The sequence below is a fragment of the Anser cygnoides genome, chromosome 18, assembly GCF_040182565.1.
Source record: "Anser cygnoides isolate HZ-2024a breed goose chromosome 18, Taihu_goose_T2T_genome, whole genome shotgun sequence".
Classification (NCBI taxonomy): Eukaryota; Metazoa; Chordata; class Aves; order Anseriformes; family Anatidae; genus Anser; species Anser cygnoides.
Window position 1 is genome coordinate 7,162,501 of NC_089890.1, and position 21,787 is coordinate 7,184,287.

A 21,787-nucleotide genomic window follows, 5' to 3' on the forward strand; every position below is an offset into this window, starting at 1 on the left:
TGGACTGCATTGAAACCTGAAGAAAAATCTATTGCTTGGCTTGCACCCCAAATTTCAGCTTCTTTGCTGGATTGTAGGTTTGGGGTGGGCTAGGGCCCCATGGGGACAAAGGGCTGATGGATCGAGAGGAGCCGAGGGGTGCGCCGTGTCCTGCTTCCCTGGGGGACACCCAGGTGACAGTTCCTCACCGAGGTGATGCAGCTGCTCTGTCTCTGCTGGGCAAAAAGGAGCTACGAAATGCAAAGAGCCAAGGTCTTGCAGATAGGAAGGCTGCCAGCGGGACGTTTGGTGATGGCTCTCAAATGGCGGGGACTGTGATTTCTGGCCAGAGTCCAGCGAGCGATGATCCGACACTGTGGCATTATCCCACCCTTTCCACCTTCGAAGAGTTTTGCAATCGTTAGGAGATCTGCTAAACCTCCTGATTCCTCTGCCACTCTCCCTTTTCTTCTCTCCACCCGGCTCTCCAGGAACATCCCAGTACAGCCCCGGTGTTTGTGTTCGTATTTCCATGTCTGCTTGGAGCACTGGCTGGGACGACCCTGCTCCTCCTGGCCTCATCACATCCCGCTGCTGTTGCTGGGAGAGCTTTGCCAGAGCATGGCCACTGACTTTATTTGTTGCTTTATGACAGTGATCTTATCAGTTAAAAAAAAAAAAATCCCAGGTTACCTCGTGCCCGCAAGGTGAATGAGCTGAAGGTGAGACTTGCTCTGAGGGCCGTGTCCTTGCCCTCAGGTGCACGTTTCTGTGCCTTCCTGCAGCGGGGAGTGACCGGCACTGATGCAATGGGGACTTTGTCTCCCCTTCCCAGGCTCTTGTGCACATCACGAGGCTCCCAGGGGTTGTGGCGAGGGTCTGAGAACCCGCACGGGACCACGTAAATACTCGAAGCAGCGTCCTGGAGACGCTTCTGCTTGCCTCCGACAGAAATAGCGAGTGTGCTGAGCTCTGCTTCCCGTGGGACCCAGCGTGGTGTGGCTGAGAGGCAGGCTCCGCAGGAGACTTGTTGGGCTGGGAAAATCCTCCGTGATGTCCTACATCTGCAACATAAATAACCAAATGTTTTACTGCTGGCTTCACCCCGGAGTACAGCGAACGGCGAGCGTTCCCCTTTAGTTAGCAGCAAAAGCAGGCACCGGGCTCCGACCTGCGGTTCCCAACGCGATTCCCCCCGAGAAGTGCCTGCTCCTGTGGCTTTCACACCTGGGGCAGGCTGGGGCTGTCAAGACGCATTGGCTGGGGTGTTGTGGTGGGAGGTGACACGGACGTACTGCACGACATCCTGCACCTATCGCTCTGCAGCGCGCCGTGGCCCTGGGTGCCTCGCACCTCGGCTGCCTGCCCCGTCCTAGGGCACCGTCCCCCTCCGTGTGCCACATCTTCATCCTTCCCCACTTCGCGACACACACAAGTGAGCCATCACCAGAAAGCTGCTTGGTTTCTGCCCTCGCCGTTCTGCCCCGGCTATATGGATTACCTCGCAAAGTTGTTTGCTGAGATGTTGCCAGCGTAATGAATGGAGCTCCTGGGTTTTGAGCTGCTTGCTTGGCTCTGCGGTCACTCCCTGCACCTGTTGGAAGGAGCCAGAGGGGTCGGTGATTAAAAGGGTGGTCCTGCGACCCTTCAGGATCAATGCTGGCACCTCAGTGGCCTTTGTGTTCATAACTGTGTTTATGGCAATGCGGAGAGTCCCCACATACTTGGCTCAGGATCTTCCTGCGTGTGGCAGGAGCACGAGCTGGTGATGCTCAGAAGCCTCCTCCCCAGTCACAGCTGTGGGCATCTCAGCTGAGAGTTTGGGAGGTGTGGGCTCAGCATCCTTCTGCTGACCTGGGGTGGGAATTTGGCTTTTTGGTCCCTCCCTCACCTGTTCTGCTGGGCCAGGGGTAACTGCATGCTCTGCTCTTAGAGGGGTGGCTTAACACCAAGCACCCTGGCCCACACCGCAGTGATTTCTGCCATCAGCATGAATCCCATAACACGCAGCTCTGTGCTCAGCACCGTCCTCATGGCTCTGCTGCTGTCTGTGGGGTGAGAAAACACTGTTGGGAGCAGGATGGGGCTGGGCATTGCAGCACAGGGTGCAGACCCCCCACCGATCCCTCCCCATTCCCCTCATCGTTTCGACCGCTGCTCATTTATCCTCTGCTGCCGGAGCCAAGCTGGGTGCCCTCCAGTATATCTCGCACCAGATTTTTATATTCCTTTCTGCAATTTCCCTTTATCTCACATGCTCCCCTCAGGGCCATCATTCACCTCGAATTTTATTGCCTTTTTTAATTGCTTCTCCGAAGTCCAAGTGTAATATTACTCCCGAATCTGCCTGAATAACTTCCTGAGTCACTGCGATCCCATTCATCTTGTACTCCTGGCTCTTTTGATAAGCCCCACTGTACATTGCTTTTCATTTCGGTATGTCAACACCGAATCCGACGCGTTGCACTTTGGCCTTTCGTCCAGGCAGGTGTTGAGCACTTCTTATGGTGGTATCTGGGTTGCAAAATTGGTTTCCATTTCTCTTCGTTTCTACAAATTTCCGCTCTCAGTGCTCTGCTACTGCTGCAGCATCACCAGCTCCTAATTTGGGCTAGGTCAAGGCAGGGTTTAATTACTGGGGTCTTCATCACCCTGTAATTGATCATCCTAGGTGAGTTCTCAGTCCTGCATCAGCACAGCCAGCATGGCCTGAGCACTGCCAGCAGCAGCTCTCACTCTGCTCTTCTTCCATTAAAACAGCTTTTAGGAGCCCATAAAGAGCTTCTGAACAGACGGAAAGGTTTAAAATTTTTGAATGGAGGTTTTTGCAGGCAGCCTCGTGATGCTTGTATGGAGCGGCGTGGTGCATGGTGCTTTGACAGCTCTGCCAGGGTCTCGCTGGCTGTTTGTAGGTCTGTGGCCCAAATCCTGCAAGCCCTGGAGCTGACTCCACCACCCAGCGCCCTTGTGGAGTGGGAAATCGGGAGCTGGTTTATTTTTGTTGAATTTCAAGCCTCCTGCTGCTCTGTGGATGGCTGGAAGGGGACGTAAGCAGAGCTTGGGACAGACTCTGCGGTCAGCTCGCCGCTGGAGCCATGCTGAGAGAAGGGTCAGCAATCCCAAATCTGAATTTCCCATACTGAAAAAAACGCATATTTCCTGTAAGAAGGTAAATGCCTCTTCTCGTACTGGAGACCTTCATTCTGTTCCAGCTGGTCCTTTCTTGGCCATTTCATGATGCAGATTAATTCTGGGGCTCATCCTTCCCCTACAGAAGCTGTAGGATGATGCTGGTCAGACAAACATGCTTGGCCCCAGTCTTGGTAGGGTCACGGGCAGCGTGCGGCCCCAGGGCTGTGTACCTGCGGGAATTGGGGTAGGATCCAGGGGATCAGCCCAGAAACAGCGAGCCCTTCTGCAAACACCCTCATTCTTATTACACAGGGGGGTTGGAGCCTTCCTGGTCCCACGGGAGGAGGTCGGTTTGCTGGAGAAAACTCCATCAGGGCTTCAAAAGGCAAATCTGGCGCTGCTCACCAGGGTGGCTGCCGGGCAGATGTCTGCAGGCAACAGTAGGCTGCGATTTAGCCCCGTGCTTTGAAAGGGGAGGGAAAAAAAAAAAAAAAGAAAACCAGAAACCCATTAGATGACCTCAGCTCCGCGTGACTACATCAAAAGGAAAGGCATCGTAAATTCGGCAGTGCTGGCTTTATTAAAGCCTGGGGCCGGGGAGCAGGGTGCGGGGAACGCCCGCTGCGGGGCTGTAGTCATTACAGAGGTGTCACAGAAGAGGACACAGGTCACCCAAAACTGGCTGGTGACAAGCCCAGGAGCCAGCTCGAGGCCACTTTGAACGCCAGGATCCTGCTGCAGGAGGTCAGGCTCCCCTCCACCATCCCTGTCCCCATTCAGCCAGACCGAGTGCCCCGTTTGGGTGCCACCTGGGCACCGATGGGACGTCCCCGCTCCGAGGCTGCCCCGTTACCCAGCCCGCCAGCAGCCAGGCTGCTTTGCTCCATGCACATAATTGCATGTACAAAGACGTACGAAGTCACAGTCTCCCAGATTTTAAAAAAAAAAAAGTCACCCCCAAATTCATCATACTTCTGGCTTTGCCCCTCGAAATGGTACTGAGGTATTTAACGTGGTAGGGAGGGACCCAAGTGCCCAAACCTTTCTCTTCCCTTCTACAAATGTTTCCTTGCTCATCTCTGTAGACGGTGGCTGGTTCAGTTTTGTTTCACTGAGGTTTTGCAAAGAAAAATCTTCCTTGCCTGGACTGGCTTTTGCTCAGGATTTTGCATTTCGTGTTTGCAGGTAAGCGAGGTGGGAGCGGGTTTATTTTGTTGCCATTCCCTTCCAGCCCTGGAGTTTATCCCTTCGTCAGTGTGGTTTACTGGGGGCTTGTTCTCCTTGGCTGCGTGCTAATTTGTAATAACTGCTCTGATGCGTGCCAAAACCCATTTAAGATGATCTGTCTTAGGGCTTCCTAGAGCATCTCTCACTGTTTTATGTTTTCGTGATATTGAGTAATAGCTCTGTTTACCATTGTGAGCATAGTTTTTTCTCTCAGCTGTTTTTTTCTTCCCCCTAATAACCCAAACTATTTGTAGGAAGGCAAATCCTAGCTAACCACCTAAGGCAAATAAAGCAAATGGGACTTGGAAGGAAATCCATCAGCTTCTCCTTGTTTTATGGGTATGAAATAGGTCGTGTTTTAAGGGTCAACATCCACTGAACCGTATGGAAAGGAAACGTCTCAAATGCGTTACGCGCAGGGAACGGTGCCCCCAGGACAAGTGCGGTTTCCCTGGCTGGTGGCTTTGTGCATTTGCGACCACAAATCCTGCTGCAGCCTCAAAGAGAGGATACAAATTGGAAAAGGTAAAAAAAAAAAACAAAAAACAGGAGAGAGAACTTATTATTATTTTTAATTCAGTCCTGGTTTTGGAAGGCCAATCCGGGGCCTGTCGCACGTTGAGATCTGCAGCACAGCACCGGCTTTGCCCAGAGACTGATTGCGAGTGACAGAAACGTGGGGCTGGGTAACAACGTGAGCAAAAACCTGTCGCTTCCTCCGGCTTGGGCCGATGGCTAATTGTTCTAATTTGGGTCAGAGCCCTGCTGTGCTGCAGCCCGAGTTCTTTATCGGGGCTCTGCAGTCATTAACGCTGACCCATTTAACACCGTGTCTGGCCCCAGCACAGCCCCCCTGGGCTCTTTTCTGCCGCAGGCGATTCAGTGCTTAGCGAAAACAAATGAGTTTGCAATAACGTCTTTATTTCAAGGCCTTACGGTGCTTTTTGCCTCTCGGCGTGCTGCTTTTGGAGCAGCCCAGAGGTGAGGTTTGGGAACGAGGTTTGTGGCATGGGCTGGGGGGAGCAGCGTGGGCTGCAGCCCCTGGGGGCTCGTGGGGCTGCGTGCGGGGATGGATGGGCGGATGGACGGATGGGTGGATGGATAGATGGATGGATGGATGGATGGACGAATGGATGGATGAGTGGAAGGATGGATGGATGAGTGGAAGGATGGATGGATGGATGAGTGGAAGGATGGGTGGACAGATGGATGGATGGACAGACAGATGGATGGGTGGATAGACGGACGGATGGATGGGTGGATGGACAGATGCGTGCCGCTTGCCGTGTGCATCCCTTCCCATCTGAGCCCAGTTCTCTGCTCTACTTCCCAGCCCTACCCAAACCCACACCTGCTCAGTGCCCAGACCCATCTCTCTTCTCACGGGGCTGTTCCTGGGATCTCCCCCCGCCCCGACCTGCCACCACCCAGCACGGTGACACCGGCAGCACCAGGTCCCTGCACCCAGCTCTGCGCCCACAGCAGCAGTCCCAAGCCTGCTGTGTCGCTGCCACCCAGCGTGCAGGGATTCGGCTGCTGTTGAGCAGCATTTGCTTTCCCGTGGTGTCACCCCTCTGCTGCCCACCACAGCCCGTTCTCTGCCAGCCGAGCGGCAGGGAGCATGGCCGAGGCTGGCTCAGCGCAGTGCACGGACAAGGAGCGGTGCCCTGCGCACTCAGAGCTGCTCCTTGCCCATGCCGTGGGTGAGCCCTGCGTGGGGACAAAGCAGGTCCCCCTGCAGGAGCCAGCTCGGCTCCTGCCCCTTCCTCGTTTTCCAGTTGCGGGCGCGGGGCTGGCGGCGTCTCGCAGCTGGGGTGTGTGCCACGAATCCTTCTCCCAGCTGAAATCGGTTAAGGGATTGCAATCTCATGAATCTCCGGCTCCTCCCGGCAGCGAGCAGCCTTCTCCTCCTCCTCTAGGGGCTGGAGGCAGGCGAGGGTGGAGGAGGAATGGCAGGGAGAGGGGCCCCGTGCAGGGAAAGCCTCTGCTCTCAGCTCTCCCCTCATCCCTCCTCCATCTCATGCTCAGCATCATGTCCTCCATGGCCAGGAACTGCACTGGGTCTCTGCCAGCTCGGCCAGGACACGGCGGAGGAGAAGGAACCGAGACATTGCCCCAAAACTGCGGCTGCTGCCGACGGCAGCGATGCTTGCACTGCCAGGGTTTGCCCGTGAGCTCTGCGAGCCCTGCTAGGAGCTGAGGTGCTGCACAAAGGTGCTCTGCGAGGCACGGCTTCTCCTAAACGCCTCCCAGCTTCCCGAGATAAACGAATAGGGGAGCGGGTGCCACGCGGCTCCCTGCATGCTCCGTGCACTGTCCTGTGCATGCGGTGCCGGGAGAAAGCCCCCGGGCCTCTTCCAGCAGCAGCAGGTGGGAAAGCTGAGGAGCTCTGCGTGCTGCCCTGCATCTCCCCGACCCGCAGACGCCCTGCGATTTTCCTCCCAGAGGCTGGAAACCAGAGCAACAAATTCACGTTCCCATTTTCCACAAACGCCCGGCGCTAGCAGGAGCCGGGTCCTCTGTGGACATGGAGCACCACATCATTGGCATCGCTGCCCACGTTTTGCTGGAGGTTCGTCCCTCCACGTTATTTCGGGGCAGTGATCAACCCCACAATTTGATTCTGTTTGCAGACAACGTGCTTAGTAAAAAAAATGGCAGTTTTCATTGTTTACAAGGAAAATCGTTTTACGGAGTGTTTGCCAAAACCCAGTGCTGCGGCTTTCAGGTTTTGCAGGTTGAGATAAATCCTCCTCGCCACTTGTGCCCTCTGCCCCCAAAATAGCCAGCCCTAGGTTGAGCTGACGGCTGTGGGGGGGCAGGAAGCCCGTCTGGCTGTTGCCTTTCATTTTGAGGGAAGCGAGGTTAAAACTTCCTCCAGGCGAGTGAGCCGCACTGTTTTTTCTGCTGCATCAGTTTCCAAACAAGCTTTTGGGCTCGGTCCCATGAGAGCGTGTGCAAGCTTCAATTATTTCCTGATAGACTTGTCCAATAAACCAGGGAAAAGCCTTTGTTTAAACCATAGCACGGGCATCCAGCTCTGCCTTTGGCACTGCTTCAGCTGCGTCGCTGCTTCCGCAAGCAGGTTTTGGGAAGCCCAGGGTGGCTTTTGGACACGGGTCAGGCCTGGGGGTGATTTTGGGGAGCCCATTTTGCTGTATCGTGGTGCTGCTGGCTCGGGAAGAGCTGTTGTAGGGCTGGCCCGTGACCTTCCCCACTGAGTTCTTGGGGGATTTGCTCCTGCTCGGGTCTTGGAGGTGCTGGAGGTTTAGGGCACTCCTCAAAAAGAGGCTTCCTGCAGCCTTTTCCAGCCCCAAAATAGCGCTGCTGGTGGTCTGGGGTCCTGGAGGCTTCGGGCAGGTCCAACCAAGTGAGCAGCCTCTGAGATGGGCTGAGCATCCATCCCAGTGCTAAACTGGAGCATTTATCTCCAGCCTGCTGCAGGACGATGTGGAGAAGCCCCTCCTGTCGTCCCCTTGCGTGGTGCCACGGTCAGAGGGGCATGAGTTGCTGTATCCACAAGTGGTGGCGTCTAAATAACATTTTAAAGCCCCAAAACACAAGGAGCCCTGTACCCGCAGAACTTGTGAGTCGAGCTTGCTAGTGAAGGATGAGCTGGCCGTGGCTGCTGAAGCAGGGAGATGGGGCTCAGTAGGAGCCTCGTCCAGCTCTAGCATCTTTTTGTGGAGCCCCTCAACGTGCTGCAGGGGTGCTGGTGGTTTGCTGGGTGCCCTTGGGGGGATTTCTTTGTGCTCAGTTTCTCAGAGGGTGGCTGTGATGGGAAGCCGAGGTCTGAGCCTCCAGCAAGGACCTGGACACAGCACTCAGGAGGTTTGGCAGCTGCTTCGGGCAAAATCTCTTACCAGAGCCTGGAGGGCTCCCAGGGAGCCTCCTGCCACGCGTGCATCAGCACAAGCTTCTGGTGCTTTTACTTCCTGTGCTATTTTTTTTTTTCTTTCCGTATTTCTCTGCGGAGTCGTTTCACTTCCCCAACAATTTAGTTGTCAGGATAATACAGGAGATAATTTTAATTGTCATTTCCAGGATTATGGCAGAGGCAATTTGCAGCGCGGAGTCGCAGCACAGTGCCTGCTTCCTTGCTTTTTTTCCACGTGTTTTGGTGTGCTGTTCCCTTCCTAACATGCATCATCCCGTGCGGTGCAGCGGGGGAAAGCCCAGCTGAGCCAGAGCAGCATGGGGCTGGGCACCGTTATGGAGCTGGGCACTGTCATGGGGCTGGGCACCGTTATCTCGAAGTTGGGGCACCGCAGCCCCCTCTGCTCAAGGTGGGGGGTCTCGACGGCGGGGGTCTGCACCGCAGCAGGGAGCAGGGCACCCGCTGTGGCCGTGCAGACATCTCTGCTGAAATTGGGACCCAGAGTTGGTGATGCTGGCATGCAAGGAGCCAGGAGGATGGAGCACAAACAGCACTGGAAGGGGGAGAGCATCGCTGAGGAGCCCTGCCTGGCACGCAGCGTCCCCACCAGCTGTGCCTGATTTGTAGTTTCTCTAAGGAGTTTCTCTCTGGCTTCTCTCCCCTCAGTTTTATGCAAAATGTTTTTGCTTCCCTTTAATTGAAAGGCAGCAAATGGCTCACGGACCCAAAGATAAATGGCAGGAGCTGAAACACGGGTTAGGTGTGGAAATCCACGGCGTTTTCTTCTCGTGCTGGGGCTGCTGGTTGTGCTGGCAGAGGGGAGAGCATCGAGAGGGAGCAGCACGTGTTGCTGTCTGCCTCAAATGTTTTGAGTCCTTGATTAAAAAATGACTGTAATGTGTTTTCAGCCCTTCTAGTGGAAAACATGAAATAAATTATTCTCCTTTTTTTTTTTCTCTGCTAATTTGACGTGCCGAGCCTGTTGAGTTCCCCCATCTCGAGTCTCGAGCTGTAGCTATTTGTTGCTGCAGGGCCTTCAGGAGAGATTTCAGCTTGCTGGGGGTGAGCCTAGGCTGAAGCCACACCAAAATTTGTGGGATTAAAACCCTTATTTAAAGTCATGGTGATAAATGAGGTGCTGAAAAGAAGGGGTTAAAGCCCTATGCTGCTATTTCTGCTCCAGCCATCTGCTGATGTGCCCCTTCTGCCCTGTTTTTTTTTTTTGTTCCTTGAGAAAACCTGATGTATTTGTTTCCCTGCACACCCAGAGGTGATTTGTCAAAAACCAGATTGCTCTTTGGTTAATTTAATATTTATAATGTCTTTATAAAGCCTGTCCTGCTCTGCTGACTACGAGGTGAGGTGGGAGAATACATTGCATAAATTACGCTGCACGAAATACGCAGCTCGCAGCCGGGGCTGGAGGGAGGGAACAGGAGGGCAGCAGTAATTTGGCATCCTGGCAGAAAAGACACGGCATCTTCATCAGCATCCCTGTCCAGATTGTGGCAAAATCTTGGGCAATCAGTGTGTATAAAGAGCAGCGGTGAGCCAAACCCGGGCTGAGTGCTGATTTGGGGGCTTCCTACCCAGTTTCTGTTTCTTTTCTAAGCTGTTTCATGATGCAGCAATTTCATAAAACCAGGCAGATTCCACAGATTGTCACATCTTGGCGTGTTGTATAATTATTCCTTTGCTTAATCTCTGCTTGTCATCTCTCAGAGAGCAAGCCAGACATTTTACAGCATTAAGAGTCGTATCATGCGTTGGTATATAGAGATCTTGAAAGGAGACATGATTTAGCTATTCAGGTGCTGGCATTTGTATTATGGTTTATTTTTAGGAACCAAAATTCTAGGATCAAATTCAGAAAGTTTCAGAATTAAAGTTTTTGAAACCAATGATTTCTCATTTTACTATCCTTTCGCATGGAAATTTTAACTGGAATTAAGGCGACTCCACCAAAATCGCTGCTTTCCTTGATGCTTTTTTTCCTATCAAATACCCGCTTTGAGAGTTTCTGATGAGTGCTCTTCCTGAGATCTCCAGGCTCACCAAGCCTCTTAGCGTCTGTCTTTGTGTAAAATGGTTCTGACAGTAATGGATGGGTCGTTTGGTTTATTTAATCAATCTCTGTACAATTTGTGTGCCCAAAGCCATTAGGTGGTGTCAAACGATAACGGCGCTGCTGCTGAATGAACTGCAGTGACTACAGCACCGCGTGCGCTCACGGGACAAACCTTCCTGGCAGGTCATGCTGGGGATAAACCCCATAAATACAAACAGTGCTCACATATGTGATGGATAACACTTGGGAGTTTGGGTCGTGGATCCCACCAGGGCAGTGGGCTGCTGCTCGCAGGCTTTGCTCGCACTTGGAGGTGGATTTGCAGAGGAAGAATCCCATCTGTGAGCGATGTCCGTGTGTGTGCTGGCCCTCGGTGAAACGCCCTGTCCTTGCAGCACCCTAACTATTACTGTTTTTTTTTGTCCTCCTTCCTGTACAATTTTTAGCGTGGTGCCTTGCGACTTGCCAGCTTCTAGCGGCTCTGGGGCTGGAGCATCCTGCGGGCAGGACAGTCACGCTGCAGCCACCTTACCTGGCTTCCCTCCCTTGTCTCTGCAGGAGGGGGACTCCCTTGGGGCCATGGAGAAGCTCTGCCGGCAGCTCACCTACCACCTCAGCCCCCACTCGCAGTGGAGACGCCAAGGCATCATGAAGAGGAAGCCGCAGTCCTGGTGAGTCGGCTTTCCGAGCCACCCCAGTGGTCCCTGTCCTGTCCCTGCTCCTTTTCCCCTACACGTGGCCGTGTTACCAGGTTTCCCCGCGCTCACCCAGAGGTGTTCTGCTCCGCTGCCACTTTTCTTTCCCCATTACAGCCTGTTCCAAGATATCCTAATTAGCTGGTAATTAACGTATAGGCACATGTCATCGTGCAAGCACATGTCACCGTGCATGCCAGGGCTTGCTGTGTGTTTGCACGATGGGAAATGTTTAATTAAAAAAAGAGCAATAAATGGCCCAGTGCCCTTCTCACCCGGGTCCTCAGCAAAGCATCCTGGCCGCCAACGTCCTGGTCCATGGTACCAAAAACCTCTGAATGAGTCTGATGGGAGTGGAAAGGGCTCCTTGTTTTTGGCAATACTATGCCTTACGTATGTAATTGTGGTGCTTTGTATTTTTAAAGAAGTAAGAAGTGCAAAAGAAGCTGCAGTCTGGCAGGGTTAGGATTTGTATCCAGGTGTTTGCTGATGGTCCCGAGGGAGTGTTGGTTCCTGGTGTAGCAGATGTTATCTGTAGCCACAGGAAGAGACTAATCCTGTGAAAAAGCTCAGTCTTACAAAAGATTACAGAAAAAGAGGGGAGGAAAATAGACACCAGGGACTAAAGCACTGGGGGTCCAAACAGAGGGACCCTGTCTCCTAGGGAGCTGGCTCAGCATCCCTTAAGCCCTGTTGTTCGTAGAGACCCACATATCTGAACAACATAGAGATGTTGTTACCTCCTCATTGACACCATCCTGCACATGCAAGAAGCAGGCATGGTTGCTCAGTACCTCTCAACCTCTAGTTGGGCGTTTTGCTGTGACGGGATGGCACATCAGTCGCTTCCTTTCTTGTAATCTCTTGCTTCCCTGCTGCTATGATGTTCACCGCTACATTTCCCCCGTCCCGAAGCCGCAGCCACCTCTCGTGTGTAGTTTCTGCCAATGTCTCTCCAATTCAGTCCAAAAGCCCCTTTATTGTTTCACCACTCTATCTTGTTGGGCTAAATTCCAGTTTAAACAGAGACTTCTTTCATCTCCGCCCAACAAGCAGCGCAGTCAGAGCTTCAACACGCTCCGGCTTCATTATGCCTTGCTCTGAAATGTCATTCCGTGGAAAAATGGCATTGCTCTTGGTTCACTCGAGGAATAATCTTGTTTCTACTAATTTGTGGTGCTACCACAACAGCTGTTGGGTGCTTAAGATAACTGCGGTAGGAAGGAGAAGGTCAGTGAGGGGAAAGGGAGCTGCTGCGGTTGAGGAATGTGGCACAAGCATGCTGTGACCCGGTGGGATCTCTGCATTTATAAAAATCACATCCTTGGGACCTTAAATATGGATTTAGTACTCTAGTATGTTACCTATTTTCTTCATTCTGTTCAAGTTTAAGCCTTTTTTAATTTTTTTTTGCCTCTTTAATGTGCCTAAGGGACTGATCCAGACCCTTTGGTGATGCCCCACTGGCGCAGAACCTCAGTGCCCATCCCAGTGCCAACGCACCCACCTCGTGTACTTTGCTCGTGGTTTGCCACTTGGGCAGTGTTTTTTTCTCTGGTTCTGACTCTGTTATGACTCAATATCCATCATTTTTCTCTTGGGACGAGCTAGGAAAGTTGACTGGGATGGGCTGTAAATCTCTGAGATGGAGGGTCTGTTTAATCGTGTGTCTGACACTGGCTGGCGTCTTCTGTCCCTCTGTGAGTGCCGGTGTGCGTCGGGCGATGCAGTAGACAGGTGTTTGTCACTGCTGGCATACATCAATGCAGGGCATTGCTGCCTGTGCCCTGCCTCAGCTGGGGCATAAAAGCTCTTGAATAATAAGTACCTTTTCATGTTACATGCAAATTAGGGGGTGATGCACGATAAGACAGAATGTAGCACATGTTTCCTTTGTTTTTCCCAGCCTGAGCAGGGCTGAAAATGCAGCGGTGCTTTCCTCTCGCTCCACATCCATGGTGGCAGCAGCAGCAGCTGGGTAGGAACTCCCCTGGCCCTGGGGGACATGGTTTTGCAGCACCCAAGGACAAAGCAACAGCCTGGGGAGGATGTCTGGTAGCTCAGGGTGGATGGTCAGCCTCCTGGAGCTGCCTTAAAGCCCCTCTCCAAGCCTCCTTTTGCCTTCTGGAGGCAGCTGGAAATGTGCTTTGCTCCCTCCTTTTTCAGTGCCAGCGTCGCCAGAAGTTGGAGGTATTTTGCCCCCAAGGAGGCAGAGCTCCCAGCTCCCGTTTGTAGCAGCGGGGGGGCTCTCCTCCAGCCAGGTGCCCCCCTCCAGCCGTGCCCCCCGTTTGCTTTGTTTCTCAGGGTATTAAAGGGGATGTGGGAACACGCCAGTAAAAGGCCTCTCGCCAACGAGGAATGCTTCCTGTTGAGCTTCGGTCTCAAAGCTGCTTGGGAATTTTTCTTTAGGGTCAGAAGATTCCTAATTTTTCCTGCCACTGTCGTTTTCTTCCTTGGGAGAGTTCAGCACCGGTTCGGTGTCAGGTGACTCTTCTCATTGAAACGGCTGGGAAAAGCATCCGAAATATTTTACCATCAGAAATATTTTATCAGAAACTGAGCCTTTGTAGAATGAAGGCCTGTGTTTTCCCTCTTTTTCCAGACAGTGCTCAAAGGGTGAGTGTTTGCAGCAAGGAAGGAGTTTATGTGAGAGGCAATGTTAGTCTGAAATGGGTGCTCACGGGTCCTCCTCTACACCCAGGAGTCAGCCTGAGCTCCCCCTTGCTCTTGTAAAACCTTCGGATGTGTTAAAAATTTACTTGAAAATCCCATTTGGGCTAAGATCTACCTGCTCTGGCACAGCAGGAGTTCTTTATTAGAGCAGAAGAGACGTGCGTTTAGATTTTGTGATGAACTTACGGAGGTTAAGCAGCTTTTAATTGTTGGTAGCAATGATCTTTTAACATCCCACTCCTGATTTCATCAGGGTCACAAAACATTTCTGTTCTGGAGGAATGCTGGCTGCTGATCGTTCATATCGTTCATACTTGCTTGTAGTGTCTGCTTGCATTTCTCTGCAAAGCCTTTGTGAAACACAAATTTTAAAAAAAAGGGAGTTTTTTACATGCCTGATGCATGAATAACGTGCCCTTCCTTTTGAAAACAGAGAGAAAATGAATGTTTGTGGATTAAAATCCTCTGCTGCTGTTGGGAGTTGGTGGGCGAGCGATAGCAGCAGTTGTAGCTCCTGCAACAATGGCCCCTTCTCAGCCTCCAGGACGAATGCACCGCCAGTGGGAGGAATTGTGTGGTCTCCTCTTCATTAAAATCCCATCCTCGTGTGTGCGTGCACAGCAGGCTGCTGAAGAAGAGCAGGGATTTTGTGAGATGGAGACCTCTGGGATCTGTGGGTGGCTGTCACGTCGAGGGGACTGCCTTTCCCCCTCGGTTACGGGGCTGCCCCAGCACAGTGCTGTCCAGCTGACGGAGCAAATGCTGCCAAAACCAGGCTGGGGCATTGCCTGGTGCCCTCAGGGCTGACTGTGTTGCAAGTCACTCCACCTTTGCAGTGGAAAGCAGGTGATTTCCAAGCCTCTCTGCTCTTCCCCACATGGCCTGAGGCTCCGTGCCTGCGGTTGGGTTGCAGAAAAGCAGCCCTCGGGTTCTTGCTGGGAGCTGCTGTGCTCCACGCCGCTGCTGGGGCTGGGGACTGGGGACATCAGGTGCTCCAGGCCATGGTGGGTCTTCTGACCTTAGCTATGCCACATCAAAATGGCCGTGGTCCACAGCCTGGTGGCACCTGTGTGGTCACTGCAAAGCCTCGTGCTGCCACCCTTTTCCGAGTTAAACACCCACCGTGGTGCCTGCGATTTCACTGACGGCCCCAAAGGGAGCATCACCCCTCGGAGAGGGTCCGGCTGAGCAGGACCACAGGAGGCTGCCATCCTTGCTGCCCTCCTCGCGCAGCTCCCAGCCATCCCTGCCCATCCCCACGCTGGTGGTGGTGGCAGACAGAAAAGTAGCGGATGCAAGCAGAAAGCAATCCCTTTCCAGGGCAGATGCTAAGTGTTGCCTGCTGGCTGCCTGTGCGTGGCAGATGCTAATAACAGCTCTGCTGGGGTGGAGTGCAGCTTGTCTCCATGTGTATCCCGTAGCATTAGAAATACTGCAGTTACTTACTGCATTTTTTTTTTCCTGTTAATTGCCCTAAAAGCACAGGAGAGTCCATCTCCAACTTATCATACCATACTTTTGCCATTGCTTGTCCCAGGAGGGTTGGAAATGAGAATTTAATCTGTGCGTATGGCAGTGGTTCAGCATTCAAACCCCACCTGGCTGAGGCAGACCAGCCTTCTTTGGGAAACACAAAGTGACCCCCAGAAGGGTCTCACGTCATGGCTGGTGCCCTGGTGTCCCTTGTCATCGTGCCAGCTGCTGGTGGCACAGGAGGGGTCCCTGTGTGAGCCCTGCTGACAGGGAGCAGTGGGATTAACCACGGGGACAGAGTAATCCGGTAACAGCGGGGTGACTTCACCTGGTGGGAAGTCCTGGCGTGACCCAGAAGGGAGTGAAGGTTTGGGGAGGGAGAGTGGAAAACAAGGGGAGGATGAGCAAGGCACAAAAAGCTCTCCCTTGGCTGCCTGGGGTTCTGCAGCCCCTGGCCACCCTCGGTGCGGTCAGCGGTGCTGAGCATCAGCCTGCTCGTGGTGCACCCAGCATCCTGCTTAAAGCATCGTTTCGCTTGGCCTTTCTTCTACGGCGTTGGTCTCAGACAGGCGAGGCACTTGCTCGGCCTTATTAATGAACTCTCGTGTCGTTCTCTGCCCCGCTAATGAGAGCAGTGGCAGGATGAGGAATGGTGCTAAGCCCGGCTCCTTCAGGAGGGAGCAGTGGAGGAGCCAGGCAGCTCAGCCATGAGTGCAGAGGGAGGAGGAAAGCCAGCTGGCATTTACAGGTTGTTTTTTTAAGCTTTCCCACCTCTGTGACCTTTCTGCCCGTCTCCAGCCCTGTGAGCATAACGGCAGCGTCTTCCTAGCAGCTGCAGACGAAATAGGAGCTTCCTTGAGCAGGCAGATCTCATAACCTGTGGGGGATATCCACCTTTGGCTTGGTCTGGTATGCACAGCACTCAGCTGATGTATGTAAAAACATATTTCCTGTGCTTTGAAACTCTGTGGCAACGCTAAGGAGGACAGGAGGGGATGGGGCTGCCTTCCAGCAGAGCTGGGACCTGCGCCCTGAGCCCGCTTGTGCCCACCTACAGCACCCAGTGCAGCCCACGAGCAGGCTGACTGCGATTCAAATCACACACCGTGGGAGAAAAAAAAAATAAAAAGGAAAAAGCAAAACATTTTGAGGCACCAGAAGTCAAGACGGAGTTGGGAAAAGTATTTGGATGCAGGTGATTTCACAGTGTGTATCAGAGGTGTGCACTTTTCATCACCTTTATCCTCCTCACTTTGTGTCCTTCATGGTCACTGGGCATTTCCTGCCTCTGCCAGCCTGGGGCTCTTTGGACCTCAGTATAATTACTCAGGAGATGTCTTTCAGCATTAACAGCATCGTTTAGTTGCAACCTCTGGCTCAAGAAGTCCCTAAAGCTCTGGAAGCTGGGAGGATTTTCCAGGGAGGAATAACTGATTAGAGCCCTATATCCTTTACTTAAGCATTAATTAGCATCCAGACACAGGATCTTCACTCAGTAGACCTTGATGTGACCCAAAATGATTTTTCTTTTGCACTGATGCTTGCTGCTGTCACTCTATCAGTGTGGTGCTGGGCTGAAATGTTCCCAGGGGAAAGATGTTTTCCATCGGAGAACACCGATGGTGACTGAGACAGAGGTGTCCCCATGCCAGGGTCCCTTGGGATGTCAGTGCACATCAGTCTGCCTTTCCCAGGGAAGGCAGGCTTGAAAGGAAGGTGCTGCGCTGGTTGTTGTGAAGCAGCAGTGGGTTCATTTAGAGGCAGGGGCACTGGCATGACCTTTGGCGAGATGCGAACGGTTCTGAAGGGCGAGCGGATGAAGTGCCTGAATCCAGGGGAGCAAATATTGGTGAGGTCTGTGATTAAGAAATCATTCTGCAGCGTGCTGCTTGTGGCAGTGAAACACGCTGTGCTTGCTTTTGTGGGAGAAATGGGAGTTCTCCTGGCAGCCTGCTCCCTCCCCTTGCTGGAAGCCCCAGCACTTCCCAGCACGCTCCGACCCTGCACACCCCAAAAAGCGCCCAGCGGGGAGGATAAGCAGTTGGAGAATCACACATTTCATTCTTTGTTTCCTCTGGAAATTATCTGGCCACCAAATAGGTGATTTTGGGGTGGAAACGAGTTATTTTTGCAGGGGACCAGAGCACTGCAGCAGCATGTGGAGGGTGGGGCTGCTCCTGGGCACAGCCCGCACTCTTCCCAGCCAGCACTGCTCACCCTGGGGCCCGTTTTGTGCAATGGAGATGAAAGCACTGGTTTAATTTCCCAGCTGCTCGGTGAGTTTATATCATCTAGCTGAGACCAGATGATCCATCAAGCCGTTTGCTGGAGGCCAGCAGGTTGCTCGTGGGCTGGCGTGGCTCTGGAGAGCACGGTGCTGCCTTGCTTACTGCACCAGAGCAGTTTTCTGGGACAAGGCGCAAGCCCTGGCTCAGCACCCATGCGTGGACGGGGGATGCTGTGTCCCTCTGGGTGCCAAACCAGTGTGTGTCATCGGATGGAGGTGTCCACAGAAAGCTTCGTCCCAGCTCCTGCACTGTGGGCGTTCATAGTGTGGGCGTGTTGCTGCTTTGCAGCATGAGGACATTTCGACTGATGAGATTTAGGGCAGATGAATCGGTGATTGAGCAGGCCAAATCCCGACCCTGCAGGTCCAAAAATGCCTTTTTGGCAGCCGATGAGGAGAGTGCTTCTGCTTGCAGAAGTCTCGTAGCCATGGGAAGGGAGCACGGTGTCCTCGCTCTGTCAGAAAGCGCCATGGCTGGCCTGGGGCCCTTTCAAGACCTTGGGACCCAGGTATGCCAACAGATTGTCAGGGGCTGAGCCTGGGCATGAATTTAAAAGCTTTCAGCAAAATGTGAGGAAAACAAAACGTGGGCAAGCATTGTTATGCAGTACTCGGATGGCGACAGCCGGAGACACCAGCTGCAGCGTGGTTTTGTGCCACGTGAGGTCTGTTGAGCCGCCAACCAACCTGAGAGCATTTGGGACTAATTCAAATTGGTGTAATTTGCCTTGGAAATAGGGAATTTGCCTTGGCCACAAAGAGATCGCTCCTACAGCCAGCACCCCTTTGCTTATGGACAAAAAGCACCTCTTCAGAGGAGTTTCTCCTGCCTGAAGTAACTCCTGGCAGGGACACTTTGCAAGAAAGCAGCAGCCAGCGTTGATTTTGGCTGGGACTTGGCTTTGTGCATCCCACACCAGCTGCCCAGTGTCATGCAGGACTGTCAGAGTCGTGCCCTGCAGTGGGGCTCGATGCCCTTGGCTCAGCATCTCCGTGCTTCCCCGTGCAGCATTTGGGATCTCTTGTTTACGGAGCACAGGACATGCAAACGCATGGTGCTTGTTCCTGCAACTGCTCACCGGATTCAAATGAAATGCATGGCAAATAGGGGTTTCCATTGATTCAAATTTCTGCCTTGTGTCCGCTTCACCCACACAGCCCTGCAGCAGCTCGCCCTGGCTCGCTGGGCTGCTCCCACTGGCTTTTTGGCTGTTTTTTGGCTGGTGCAGGCTGTCCCTGACGGCTGTGTAATCGCAGTGATGCTGCGGCTGCTTCCCCAGCACTGCAGCTGCCTCCAGCCCCTGCTCACCTTGCTCAGCCAAAGAGTGCCGGCGTTAACAAAGACCGATTTTTTAAGCTTGTTGGAGCTAAACTGTAAATTATGCATGCATATTGAAATGCCATCCGGGTACGTGCTGCAGGGCAAGATGTAGCGTTGGAAGGGGCTTAAGGTTTTCCATTCAATCACTGTAAAATGAGCCCTTACCCCGTGTGTTGCCCTCTGCAAGCCTACTGGGATGCTCCAGAATTTAAAACAATTAACCCAAACAGTGGAGCACCGTTTATTTTTTTCCACTGATGAATACCGGTTCTGACAAATGCTCGAATCGCCTTTGCTGTTCCCTGCTTGAACAAATGAACCGACAGCCAGAAGTACTAGAAAATAGCCTAAAGGAGAAAAAAATCTTCCCTGGCAGCAAGAGTGGAACGAGGTGATTTACAGCACCAGGGCTTTCCTCACTGCTTGCGTGCTCTCCTGAGCTGGCTCACACTGCTTAACCTGCCCCAGCCTAAAAGCTTCAGGTAGTCACCAGCACGACCTGTGCCTTAAAACCTCGGTTCCCAGCCTCCGTCCTCATCCTCCTTCCCCCCAGCACACTAAGAAATAATTCAGTTTTCTCAGAGGGAACATTCCTAGGTGATAATTGGCTTGAAGGGAGCTGGAGCCATGCTCTGGTCCTTCCCTTTTTCCCCTTAGGAAGACTAAAGAGGGTAAGCAGCGGGTATGGTGGGAGCAGGACCAGCAGCCCCACTGACATCCCTGCACGCCCTTGGTGGCATCTTGCTCCCTGAATGTATTTTTTTGTTCTGTGCCTGATTAGGAAAAGGCCTTTGACTGTTAAAGGTGTGATTTTGTGTTTTTTAATAACTAGTCCTCCACTTCCTCTGCGTCTGGGGAGGTGGAAATTAGATTTGCTTTCGGCACATTGCGGTGATTGTTTAAATCTATCCTCAAAACTCAGGAAAGCATCTAGTAGAAATTGTTATTAAAGGAGGAATCGGCTGGCGAGATAATTAATCCCCCCCGCCACACTTCCTCCCTGCCTTGGAAGTCCTCAAGGCACCCTGTGACCACTTGTCTTGTCCAAACCCTGTTACCTTATTCCTTTTTTCAGCCCGCCACCTTGCAAGAAACTGCCCGGTGTGGCTGGCTCCTGGGCAGCCCCCGGCTACGTTTGCCAATTAGGAGAACTGAGCTTTATGGTGAAGCTTTGATAGTGCATCGGGTTGTTTTTTTCAGCCCTTTCACGTTGTGCGTCATTAGGAGCAGTAAATGAAGTGCTCAATGAGCTCATGCATCATACGGAGCCGAACCTCGGGGCTCCCGCTTCTGATCAGCTTTTCGGTTTTGTTGCTGCTCTCTTTGCATGAAAATAATGCTTTAAAATTAGGATGCAAATGCTGGGGTTGATGAGAGCGCTGGAAGCGGTGTCGTCCTCTGGGAGCCTGGCCCTGAGGTCCCAGCTCGCCCCGCGGTGACCCAGACACAGATGGGACTCGTCCCTTCCAAGTCGAAGGCTTCGTAATTAGACGTGGCGTATTCCCTTGGCTCAACGGGCCAAAAGGTGGAGGAAAACAGAAAAAAAGTGCCCTCTGGCGTGGGCCCAGTGGGGATGGTCGAGCCCCATGGCAGCACTCAGCCCAGTGCGATGCAGCTTCTGCACCCCAAGGAGGGGCTGGGCAGCACCCCTGTTAGCAGGGAGACCAAACTGCAGAGCTCAGATCCCGACCAGGCTCTCAGTTAGCAGCTTTGGCTTTTGTGACTCTTGCCAACATGTGGCAGCTGGGCACACCCCTTAAATAATGGGACATTCAGGCCCAAAATTAGTTTCTTATTTGTCCAGCAAGGAGCCCAGGGTAACGCTATGCTTCTCCGGGTGTTTCACCCTCCCGTTGTCCAGGGTTAGCACTAGATTGTTTTTTCTTTTCTGGGGTGGAGGAAGCTGTCCTCATGTGGTGGCCTCCCAGCCTGCTCAGTCTCTCACGACAATCACGTCTCACCTTGCTGCCAGAAGATGAGGATTTTTCCTCAGTAGCATCTCAGCTAAGAGACAAATGCACAACTGGAGCGAGTCCCCTCCTGCCACCCCTGCTTTAATCAGCTTTTGGGTCCTTTAGGCCACTGGTGGTTAAAAGGTGTCTCACCATCCTCAAGGCGATGAGGCTGCGACTTGGAAAAAATATATTGATGCGTCCACACAGTATGGGCAAGTTACCTTGGAAAGATATATGCTGATCTCTCCAGCATCACTCATTCTCTAACAGCTCAGAGCACAGCAACATGAAATGTCATCACTGATGGGTACAGAAAAGAGAAAAAAGGGCAAAATGTTTGCATTGAGAAAGCTGAATTGGAGAGGGTGCTTTGCTTGTGGTTTTATTCATTGTTTTCTCCTAAAGCTCCCTGCAGCGCAGCATATGATACAGCCGATAACAGGGCCTGTCTCGTGTCAGAAAAGCAAGTAGGTTAAACAGCCAGCTAGGGAAAATTCAGGGAAGGTTTTTGTGGTTTTCCTGCTTGTCCAGCACAATGTGCAGCACAGGAGAGACTGCGGGAGCTGGGCGAGTGCTGCTGGCGTGCTGGACGGAGCAGTGTATCAGGTTACCTCCGTTCTGCCCGGCTGAAAAGGAAGTCTTGGCAGCCCACGTCTCCTCTGATATTCGCTCCCTTTTCATCTTTTTAGGGGAGATGAAGGCTGAAATCCCCTCCGGGAGCGGGGCAATAATCTGCCAACAGCAATGAAGCACTGCTGGAGGAGCATGTTTGCTTTGGGCGACGCCTGCTTCCTTTCGTTTGGCGTTGCGTCCCCAGAAATGGCAGCGGCTGCTCTCTGCCCACCCTGGGCTCACGGAAAGGGTCTGTTAGAGGGAAATACGAGAGCAAATATTAGGTGAAGGGCATTCACCGTGGCTTTCTTTATTTGCCTTTCACCGTGGCTTTCTCTATTTGCCTCTCGCCTCTCTGCTTGGCAGCTGGTCACTCTGGCGATGGAGCCCTTCTTGCTGTGCAGATCCTGCTAACAGAGGTGCCCGGGTGCCCTCGGCTCCCCGGCCTGGCCCCAGGGAAGCCATCAGCCCAAGGCAGCCCCAGAAAG

General features: G+C 52.8%; 1 protein-coding gene across 2 annotated transcripts in view; it reads left to right on the top strand.

Moving 5' to 3' along the window:
* LRRC75A (leucine rich repeat containing 75A) overlaps positions 1-21,787 on the top strand; it is a 67,462-nt gene that overhangs the window by 32,884 nt on the left and 12,791 nt on the right. For both annotated transcript variants that reach the window (XM_048068025.2, XM_048068026.2), the window contains exon 3: positions 10,842-10,954. In XM_048068025.2, the coding sequence (XP_047923982.1) occupies positions 10,842-10,954 (113 nt within the window). The remainder of the gene's footprint in view (positions 1-10,841; positions 10,955-21,787) is intronic.